General features: G+C 34.0%; 1 protein-coding gene across 2 annotated transcripts in view; it reads left to right on the top strand.

The window, feature by feature from the left end:
* Positions 1-12,285, top strand: part of LOC113231793 (tyrosine kinase receptor Cad96Ca) — an 86,196-nt gene that overhangs the window by 41,674 nt on the left and 32,237 nt on the right. For both annotated transcript variants that reach the window (XM_026466325.1, XM_026466326.1), the window contains exon 2: positions 6,739-6,938. In XM_026466325.1, coding sequence (XP_026322110.1) covers positions 6,890-6,938 — 49 coding nt within the window. In that variant the 5' untranslated portion in view covers positions 6,739-6,889. The remainder of the gene's footprint in view (positions 1-6,738; positions 6,939-12,285) is intronic.

The following is a 12,285-nucleotide window of genomic DNA, read 5'->3' as shown; positions in this document are numbered from 1 at the left end:
GGATCTTTGCGATTTAAAGCTCTGAGGAAACTACAATTGTAATGGACAGGCGTGTAGCTTACTATCAGGCGCACGACTTGTTCGTCCCGTCACTTGATATTATAAAAAAAAACTTTTTAATTTTTGGACAAAATTACTACTTTCAAATTTCTTTAAATTTTTTTTTTTACATTACCTCTATGTGTTTTAAGAGTTATTTGTTTTAATAGTATAACCAAACAGATTTATGATGCGAATGTGGATGGAAAGATTGTAAGAGGACATCCCAGAAGGACTTACATTGACCAGATCAGTGATGTCCTCAAAAAGGCTGGGATCCGAAGTGACAAGAATAAAAGAAGTTGTATGAAAAGGGTAGTTGATGTATGTGAGGCTCGAGAGTTGAGTCAGGATAGTGTAAAGTGGCATTCCATAGTCTCTGCGTACACGTCTTGTGTGGCTAGGGCTTACATAGGGGGAAGCGGGGTAGATTCGCACACTTTTTTTAATTTTAACTTTTGGGCTACCAAATGAAATTACAATTAATATTTTGTCTACCTAATCGATGGTATAACTAATAATTACCACGTATTATCAGCACTAAGTGATCAATTGTTCATAAATTGTGATGCTATATGTGCCTCAGCAATTGCTAGATCAAGACTTCTTTCTAGGGCATCATTTGAAAAGTGTTCTTTGCAATGTACTCTTGGAAGTAGAAATACTTCAGGAAGAGCTGATTATATCATAAAATGTCACTAGTTCACTTCATTACAATAACTTGTTAAAATAGTTTTGCATTTTTCGTACAAATTAACTAATAGAAACTCTTTTGTACATACCAAATTGCTCCACTTATTAGTATAAAAGTATCCCACCGGTCAATTTAGAAAAAAATTATTAAAAAAAAATTTATATATTCTCTCAAAAATACAAGCAATTCTAGTTACTGAAAACACTAGTTTACCCTGTATTAAGACATAAAACCCTGTAAAGTGAACAAAACTTCTGTGGCACTCGTATTTGTGTCGCTTATTTTTTTAGCCAACGGCAGTGAAAACACTTTGTGTCCTGTCGAACGACAACGGCTTACTGGTGAGCTGCATCATCGTATGTCTATTACTCACACTTCCAAAGTATTATCACAACTAATATTATCTTTGAAGGTATCGAGATAATGTAGGTATGAATGTGCCCCCTGTATCAAACCGCCCCGCTTTCCCCTATGTAAATACAGTGAATAATGTACACCTAAACCTCCAGCTGCAATACACGGGTTAAGTAAGTAATACGTTACTGCAAAAAGAGTTTTTGAGCTTATAGGATTAAAAATACGTTTACTGTGTCTTTGATGATCGAACATCACAAGAAACTTAATAAATATTTTTAATTTATTGGCTCCTTATGACACAGATAATAATATTTATATTAATATTATATTGATAATAATATTATTTTATGGTATTCAAACTTTTAAACAGTCGTGAGTAGGACAAACGGACAAGGTGACCTTTATCCGCGGTCGGCGATCCTGTTAATGATACATTCAAAAGTGCTTTCATCTTTATAATGCAAGCTGAATAATGTCCATTAGGTTCTTAGTCTGCTTCATAAAGCAAACGGTTCAGGTTGACATGATTACAATATTATATAAGTACATACAACTAAGTGTGCAATCACATGGGGTACATTCCGGCTGCTTCGCAACTATATTATATCAGTTGGAATGCTGTCGAAAGGCAGTTTGTTAAGACTACACGTCAAGTGCATGGTGAACGCATCACAACTTGAAATTTTATTTTACCTTTTTTAGATCTTCACGTCGCTACCTCGTCACTACGGTCGTAGTGATTATATCTACGGCTATAGTAGATTCATAATTCATTTATTCATTGTGTCATGTGGATTAACAGAGGTGTTACATAATAGTTTTCCAGCAGATGAACCCTGTAAGGGCATTGCAATGATAATTACTAACACAACTATTATGAAATTTATCAAAACTAATAATAAAAATTTAGATCACAATAATTAACATTAAGAAGCATAATAAGTGATACTTTTTTAAATCATTCAATTAATTAATTTATGGTCAAAATTGGACAAAATGATGCTTGAAGAAAATAAATTATTAACACAAAAAAAAAATAGTCCTAACAAATGTTCGTAAATTATGATAATATTATTATGTCAAAAACGTGATAAAAGTTAGGTATGTCAAAACCAGTTCAATAATAGTAAATGTCAATTAAGTATAAAAGGTAGGTCAATGATAAAAACATTTAGTTTATATATGTCACGTCAAAGGAAATGTTTATAAGAATTATTATTAATATTTATGCAGTTATTATCTTATCATTCAAATGTTCACCAATTGTATAATAAGTTTTTTGTATTAGTAGGTCTTTTAGTTTATATACAAATGATGACGTATCTTGTTCTGATTTGAAATTTTCCGGTATTTTATTGAAAATTTTAATTGACATAGCTAGGGGGCTTGATCTATGCATTTCCATTTTCGATGTTGGCATGATGAATTTGTTTTGGTATCTTGATAAAAAAAGCCAAAGCAACGTGCTAGGTCTCCTGTTTTATTTAAAAATTTGGCAATTCCTAGAATGTATATCGATAATAATGTTAATATTTCTTAATTCTTCAATATGGTTTACAGTTATCGGTATTCTTTAAATGTTTTATGATTCTTATGCATTTTTTCAGTAGGATTAATAGTGAACCTACTTGCGTACTATTTCCCCACAAAATTACCCCGTAGCTTAGCCATGCATAAGCGTAAGCGTAAGAGTAATATGCTGTTATGGCCATTTTTTCGTTAGAAATATCGTATCTTAGAAAAAATCACTAAAATGTTCCGTTGTGATGTGATGTTTAATGAATGGCAAACTTCACAGAATGGATGTGATACCGCCACACGTCCTGCATCCATACTTTTTTCGGACAAATTTCAATTGTTGAAAAGCAATGCAGCTTGACTTCAACTCATGTGACTACACTCTGAACTACCAGCTGCGAGCGTTGTCACTTGTCTGTGATGTTTATTTCTTACTCTCCATAATATACTATGAATTGTACTTATATACATAAACGCTAATTAGATTTGTGATGTAGATTCCAAACCTTGCGTTTCCTATCAGTCCAATTTTTGTCGTACAATATTGAGAGTAAATATAGTGACACGTAGGTACTCTGCTAGACATTATTAAGAACCCCACAGAAAGAAAGGCCATTTTGTTAGTTCAATGTAGCTGTACAAGGTCTGAAGCATCTCGACCTTGACACTTAAGATATAAATTGAACTCTATGGCGATTGTAAAAACAATGGTTCAAGTTTGATGTGCTCTTAACTATGCCTATTTAAGCTAGTTAGCAGCAGTAGAGCTCCTTGTGAAAGAGTTCATCCAGGGAAGTACTGCCACCTTACCTATTTCTGCCACAAAATAATAATGTTTTCAAGAGTCCGTACTCTTGTGCTGGTGAAATTACAGACACATGGGACTTGTCACTGCCTACCTTACCTATTTCTGTCGTCAAGCATCGCCCTGTCATTTGGTGTTATACAAAAAAGTTGTTAGTATGTGTCATTCCTGTATTTTACTTCTTGAATAAATATATTTTGTGTGCAATTGTAAAACATTATGCAAAAGAATCTGTAAACGGTTTAGTTTCTCTGACAAAATAATTGGCTTCAATACGAGAGAAAGCTCGGGCGTTATGGTCGGCGTCGTTTGCCGCGCTATGACCAAGTAGACCATCGCTTGAAACTCTTTTACTTGCATATTGAGTTGTCTAGTTAGAGGAAAGGCTTTTTAAAGGCTGGAAAGTTAATTTAGAGCCCACACAATGTCACCCAAATAAAAAATAATAATTTCAATCACGTGTCTGTGGCATGAGCGCTTAGAGGGTGGAAAAAAAATAAAATCACGAGCGTCAACAGTACCCACCTTTTTTATTTACAATTAATTGTCGACTACTTTTGTTTACTTGAAATAGCTGAATGAGAGATTTCTATAAGTTACTTAAAATATGTCAGAAGCCAGAACAGAAAAGAGAAATGATCAAAATAAAGCAAATAAAAATAAATCGTTGCCACATATTGTACGACCTAATGACTAAATGATGTTTCTGAACATAAATCTTTTATTAGATCTAGGCAAACGTGTGCGATCCTCACCTTCCAAAGGGTGAAATTATAAATAAACTTAAGGCTACAATTACAAAAATATATATACATAATTGCACTCGTAATTTATCAATGACATTAAACCTTTTCTGGTACCTCAAGGTTTGATTTGAAAATGTATAATACCTATATTACAGTAAATCTATTAAAAGAAGTTTTTACCTTTCTACCTGAGTAGTCTTAACATCATTGAATACAAGTAAAATAGTACGAAATTGCATAACTACACAACCAAGGTATACAAACACTACGAAGTTAATGATATTAGATTTCACACCTACGTTTCTTGGCGTATGTTGCCTTTTCTCGGAAAATTTAGATTTTCTCTGACGCATCTTCTCAAAAAAAATCTAGAATACCCAAGGTATCTTAAATTGGAATGTTTAAGTTTAACAAATACAGCATTTTTGACGTAAATACATATTACTAATGACTAACTAAAAATACAACTTTAACGGTAAGTATATATTCCTTATTGCACCAAAAATACGTCAGAAAACTTAGTTATAGAAAAAGTGAGCAAATGTGGACTTCTAAAAGAGATCTCTTCCAGCCAACCTAAGGCCGTGGATACAAAAGTCGTTCAAAAGGAAGGAGACAAATAATAAACTTAGCATGCAAATAGAAAATAAATAATAAAAAATAAAAATAAATAAAGACATTTTACGAGAGAGAGAGATTACGTAGAGAGTTCCGCAAGAAAGTGCGCTATCAACCTTTTCTTGACGGAATAGATTGGATGTGAGAAGGGAGTCTGTTCCACAAATGCTCGAGAACAAAAAGAGTTAAAAAAGAAATTTATATTGCAGCTGTGACGAACGAGCATTTTAGTGATGCAAGTACGTTTGAGCGGATAGGAGGGGGCAGCAGCTTAAACTGGCAACGAAGGTAGGAGGGGGAGTTATGGTCATTAAGTATATTAAATAGTGTGGACAGGACATGCACATCACGGCGGAGGCGAACTGGCAGCCATTTTAAACGAGCGCGAAATTCGGAGACATGATCATATTTACGCAATCCGAAAATAAATCCGATAGCTTGGTTTTGTAGGCGCTCTAGTTTGTTCAGAAGCTCTCCGGTTAAATCCAAGTAACAAACATCAAATAGTCGAGTATGGGAAGAAGAAGGGTTTGGGCAAGCATAATTTTGATGTGAAAAGGGGGAAAGTATTGGAATCGTTTGAGAGAATGGAATGACTAGTGCATTCGTCTACAGACCTTATTGACATGAGAAGTCCAAGATAAGATGCTGTCCATTACTAACCCCAAGTTTCTTACTTTGTCAGTATATGCAATGGTAATTCCATCATATACCAACGTAGGTACCGAGGACCAATCCAACTTGCACCTTAATCTGCTACTACCTACAATCATAGCTTGAGACTTAGCGGGATTAACCAGGAGACCAAATGACTTAGCCCATAACTGAATGGCACACAAATCAAAATTGAGAGCCGCTACAGTCTGAGATACCTCGCCCACCTCAAAGTTACGATAGAGTTGAAAATCGTCAGCATACAGGTGGAAGGGAGAAGAAATTACACGGGCAATATTATTAATAAAAATGGAAAAGAGTAAGGGGGAAAGTACGCCGTCTTGAGGCATACCAGCACTTAAGTTAGACCAAGATGATATTTATGTTAATATTAAATTATTTATGAATCTAATTAAAGGTAAACAGTTGATTTCTAAAGATACAAAGGCCTAAGATACATTAAATGCAAAAATACTGCTACAATAAATCCCTGTAGGATAATGCTTATTAGCATCATTGGGAAAGGTAGGCTTTGGGTGCATTACTTTTTGGAAGCAATTTTAAAGTAAGAAGGAACCTTATTAAAAAAATCCTTCTTTTATTTTTCCTAAAAAGAACGTTTTTTAAACTATATAACTAAGTTTTTTTTATGATATCAAGCGACGAGATGAACAAGTCGTGCGTCCAGTGATAAGCGACACGCCTGTCCATAGCACTTATAGTGCCACGCGGAACTTTAAATCACAAAAACCTGAGTGGCTCTGCTACTGCGCCCGTAACCTGAGTAATAAGTTGACAAATCCCATGTGCTTGCCAACACCCTTACGGTAAGGTGGCAGTACTTCCCTGGACGAACACTTTCACAAGGAGCTCTGCTGCTAACTAATTGTCTTTTTTAATAAATTTTGAATTACCCGTTTACACAACAGAACAATAAATATTGCACATTTTAATTTTAATTGTGTATTATAAAGTGATTTCCGAATGGCAATTGAAACACAAATATTTACAGTGAGTACCGATGCGCCATTGATATACAAATTTAAATTGTCATACAGTCCGCAGGATCTTATATTCGGTATTTTGTCATGAACACCTTTGGAGTACCTTGTATATAATATTTATTTAGTGCAACGACAATTTAAATTACCGCCAAAATGTATGGGTTAACATTATAACTACACGAGTTGTTAGTATGTGTATCTAATATAGTCAAGAGCACATCAACTTGACTTTTACGATTTTGGAGCTTTCTTGTTGTAAGTACCGCGTGACACAACTAATTTTTCTCTTTCATATTGTTTCAGATAGAAGCCATTTAGTGATAGTGTTAAGTGAAATAGCTTAGTGACAAATACCAATGTGAAGTGATGACAAAGTGCAGTGTGACAACATCACAAATGAAGCGGCGCCGAGCGTGGACACAAATCTCTTCAGGCGTTCAGTGAAACTTGCATCATGTTGCCGAATATTATTTGGATTACGATTGCAGGATGTATCGTATTTGGTAAGTCCAATTGTTTACTAAGTTACCACCATCCACTACAATATTTATGTAGGTATGAAGATTAGTGAGAGAATCGGCAGACTAGATTTAAATAAAAGGTACGATAGCCACCATTATACAATAACAAATTTCAATAATTTGCACCTTTGGTTTAAAAAGTTTTGGGTAAAAATTGCAACTTTTCAGGAGAGAGCTTTAAAGATTCTATGAACGAAATTCGTCTATGCTTTTCTGTTTTCCTTTTCCTTTGCATGCAACTTGCATGTAAGTTAGTGCGATTTAAATACAATAGAAAATAATTTGTTTGTTATAGTTAGTATTATTTTTATGACTTTTATGTTATAAAAACATTTTTGATGTATGATCAGGCTTTATTATACCTAGGTTACAAATTGATCTTATTCATAACAATAAAAATGCAACGTAAAGGATAAATTAAATTAATCAGATTGCCAAATAGTGTTATAAATAGTTCTCTTATGACACTAGTTCTTGTTGTCTACACGTAGTTAAGCACTTCTAAGTTCACTGGTCTCTAATTACTTATCATAAAAAGATTAGACGCTAAAGGTATACAGAGATATCCCAAACGTCTACAAGATTTGTAAGAAATGATTCTTACCATTAATACAAAGTACGTGTGAATAGATGGGTAAGATAATTATTACAATTATAGAAATATGCAACACTCGATTTTGTTATAGGGAGTGCAGTTAGATCCTGTGTAAAATAACATCCTAAACAATCTTGCACACCTTTCGGTGTCTTCTACATAGTAACTACACGTCAATCAAATGCCATTAATATCACTATAAATGTTACATGATAAAAAGAAACCTGTACTCCGCTTACGGTACCAGCGTGTATCATATACTGGCGTGCCAGTTTGTGGCGGGACAGGTGTCTCACACATGCAATTCTTCAAATCGATGCTTTGTGAATTTCTGTTAGCCTGGTATCTGAGAGAACACTATACCCCATAGTTCCCGCTGCATCGCATGTATTTATCGTTTGCATTTAAAGAAGGAAATAGAGTTACGTACCACAATATCACTGAAGATATATTATATAACATATGGAATTAATGGATTTATTCGACACTTTGTTGGATATATCTCCATCTTTAAAAACATAATAATATCTTGTTAACTATAAATTTACTATTTCTATAAAGATTTCATATCTACACACTTATCAACACGCCTGTCTTCGGCCGGGGTAGGCAGAGACAATGAACCTCTTTTACCTTCTCTAGTCGGAATAAGAAAATATTTGTTATTAGTTGGAAGTGTAAAATCGGTGACAGACAATTTTTCACGGCTGTTTTAAAATATTTACGTCCTGTTTCAATTTCAATTTTAAAAGTTAAACTAATTAATTATTGTAATTAATTATAACCAAAATGGAATTTTATTATATATATATATATATATATACAAATACCAATGTGACGTGATGACAAAGTGCAGTGTGACAACATCACAAGTGAAGCGGCGCCGAGTGTGGACACAACTCAGGCGTTCAGTGGAACTTACATCATGTTGCCGAATATTATTTCGATTACATATATATTATACACGACTTTAGACAGGAAAAATATAGGTACTTTTATTTGCAGTGTATAGTAATCGCTATAATGTAAGAAATTGATAATTTATTATCAAATTAAAACAGTTCTATCGAAAAAAAATTACACCACTTCAGAAAAAAATCAATTTGAACTTTCTCTATATACGGAACCTAAGTTTTAGTTCCATTTGGCATCTCAGGACATTAGATTCTTTAAAGCATTAGACGTTCTTAGAAATCACTAGGACGTAAGAACTTAGTAGTAGTTCTCTGAATCTAGTATTCTCGTATGCACGAGGCACATATATGTACAGACAGGTATCCCGCTTCCATTTACACGAGTGTACAAATTCAAAGTAGCAAATATCTTTTAATTCTTATCCATTGCTACTTTTCATAGAAGCATATCGTTTAGTATAACTAACTTTAAAAGTAATGTACACTAGACGTTTCAACAGTAAATGTTACTGTATAACTCCAGCGTTGAACAGAATACTTCTTCGGTGCATTCGAACACACATCCATAGAAAATTTTCCTATGATGCCTCCCTATATCTGTCTCTTTTAGACGCACGTCGAAGTGCATGCAGACGAGAGCATTTACAACACATAAACCTGAAATTGATAGCCAACTCGTACGTGTTTGTACAATGAAAACAGTAAAATGGTTCTTAATATTGGAAAACACGTTGATATAACAATTCTGGGAAGGGTTTCGCTTGATGTCGATGATCAAAAGGTTAGCGTTAGAAATCCTATCAGAGAAATTTGTCAGCGAATTTGTGTAACAAAACTATTTACTATACTCGTTAATAGTTGATAAACAGGATTTTGATGGATTTCTACACCAATAATAATAACGGTCTTGTCTTCATACAAAAGTTTTTGCGCAATGTGTGAAAAAAAAAAGCCAGAGATACTACTCCAGTTTTCTGACCTCAAACCAAAGAAATACCTGTATCTTGAGTACAAGATCATCAAAATTAACTCCGGAGCACTATCTAGAACACTAAGACCAGAAACAATTCGGAAAAAAATCATACTTATCCCAAATTGATGCTATTGGGAATCGAACCCTGGACCTTACTTAATTAGCACAATTAGTGCTAAATGAGTAAGGTCGCCGCCGTCGTCAATTATTTAAATAGATAATTTATTTTATAACACTCATAGCGTTTTTAAAGTAATTATTTCAAAATTACTGTAAAAATCTTCTCAGTATGAAATGACATCTACTTAAAGCATACCACGATCATCACCCGACTTCCTTAAATCAAAAAAGTATTTTCTCTGACATACTCCGTTTGCCCTATGTTGTCTTAGCCAGATAGAAACTCTCTAAGCGATTCTGCGTTCCTGGTAACTTCCAACGCACACGCGGCTCACAAGTCTCACAACACAACTTCCATATATATCAAGGTCGCAGCCTCACTTGCGTGATTCTATCTCTATCACACGCATAGGATTCCCATGCAATCGACAAGGTCACATAGATTTCTAGTTGTAACGCTAGTGCCTACGTGTGTGAAACTTTCTTACCTACATACTCATTCTTGATAACACTGCAAAAAGCTATGGTGGAACATGTGTTATTTACGAGTACTAGTTAGAGGCTTTTGTGAAAATGAAACATTAAATTAAGTTTTAGTACTTAGTAATTAGCTTCTTGATTGTTTATGTTTAATTCAGACCAAAATTCGTTAACTTGGAAATGGTGCAAATTTTCTACAATCAATTATTTGTTTCAAAACTGTTTGAAAATGCAAAAACCAATCATACCACTTTTAGAAGTAACAATGAAAAAGTTGGTAAAGTCATGTTTAAAAGCTCAAGCATTACCCAGAGAAAGTGGAGAAAACCGATAACTGAATTTACAGCTGTGAAGTTATTGTAACGAGTATTATAATGTATTTTTAACTAACTTAAATAGCTGTTCCGCAACCCCTAATTGAAATTTGAACATATGAAAAACGCCCGTTAGGTAACGGGCGAGTATTCCAATGTGAACTCGAAGGGAAATTAAAGAATAAAATTCAATTATTTTTTGTGAAATTACTCCACTACTTTGTTATTATAATTTATTAATGCATAGATCGAACACTTAGAAAAAAATCCTTCGATCCGGCCGGATTCGAACCGACGTCTTCTAGCAAACCGTTCCATTTTTAGAAGGATTTTTTTCTAAATGTTCGATCTTTATATTAATAAATTATAATCAATTGGTTGATATGACATACATAAAGTTCCTGTCATCGATCAAATTAAAATTGAAGCAGATGAATTCGATGTCATGTAATACAATCGTGTACTAAAGAGCTATTTTATCACCCAGCGTTAAATGACCCAAGAACGCATATAAAAACTTGAACATTCTTCAAATCGTTAGGCAACTGTCTCCACGGCGCAACCCAAGTTATAAAGAACAACATCGTTAACATTGAAATGACGGCGTCGAATATAAACTTGATGATTAATATAAACTCCCAGCCCAAAATGGGTGATAAAAATGTTACAGCACTGGCGAGTAAAACGTTCTGTTTTAGTACTAGATTTTAATTAGAAAATACGTGGTTAGGCTGAATTGGAAGGTGGTTAACTAAGGTTAACATTGAAAAATGAAAGGAACAAAATTGCATTTTTAGAAACAATCAAGGCTGCGCGACCTAAATCTTTATGAAAAAAATATCTCAATACGATAATAAACGCATGACGGCATTTTGCGTAATTTGTGCACCAAATAAAATTCTATATAAATATATTAGTTCTACATAACTGTCTCTTACAATACTTCATACAGGAACAAAAGGTTAACTTCAGATCGAACCGATAGTTGTAAATCTTATAACGTCTGTTAGTGCTGCCGCGTATTCTGGTCAAAAGGATGCCTTTGCTGGCAACAGCATGTTTCCCAATTCAATCTGAAATTTAATTTAGAGTTACAGTTCTTTGTCTGTAAAAATTTTATTTATTACAATGAACAGTCAAAACACGTATTTTATCGATATCGAATCTCGAATGATCCGTTTGGGACGAGGTAATTTTAGCGAATTGGTAACCTCGCCTGTTCGCTACAGATCAATGATCGCTTTATTGATTTAAATATTTTGTTGTGTTCTTTTTATACAATATTTCCACAAAATCCACAAACGAGCATCTGTGACAAAATCAGGGAATAATAAATAGAAGAATAATATTTTTAATATATATCACGTTGTTTTAATACCATGAAAAATCAATTATTTTTGTGAAATTACACGGCGCTACGGCAAAAAGTCGTTAAAAACCAAGAGCACATAGAAAAATTTGTAAGGTCTGCTGGTTCGTTCCGTAGCTCAGCGGGGAGAGCGTCAGCCACGGTATGCTAAAGGCGCTGGTTCGTATCCAGCCGGATCGATGGAATACTTCTTAGTGTTCGATCTTAGTTCTAAAACAAATACGTTTGTCGGTAGTGAGTAGACGTGTGAAGCGAAAACTTTATAAAAGAAAATTATAACGGACGCAAAACCAGGCGAAACTAAACAAGTTGGCGATACTCGTAAATGCCACCAACTTCGTTAGTTAAACTTGTGACATTTAAGGAAGCACATAAAATAAATATCTTTAGTATTTCTCTATGATATTTATTGAGCAGTTACCTAAATTATAGAAGTTGAATACTCATTCTTACGATTTACGTATGCTAAGGTAGAAAATTATCCTATATTATTATATTGGACAGCCAATAGCGCGCGCTTATTTCAATTTTATCTCGCGGGTCGCGATTATCATGCATAGCCAT

Source organism: Hyposmocoma kahamanoa, unplaced genomic scaffold, assembly GCF_003589595.1.
Source record: "Hyposmocoma kahamanoa isolate Upper Pololo Valley unplaced genomic scaffold, ASM358959v1 66, whole genome shotgun sequence".
In the NCBI taxonomy this organism is placed as follows: domain Eukaryota; kingdom Metazoa; phylum Arthropoda; class Insecta; order Lepidoptera; family Cosmopterigidae; genus Hyposmocoma; species Hyposmocoma kahamanoa.
The sequence above is the reverse complement of the archived record's forward strand: the minus strand, read 5'-3'. Positions and strand labels throughout refer to the sequence as shown.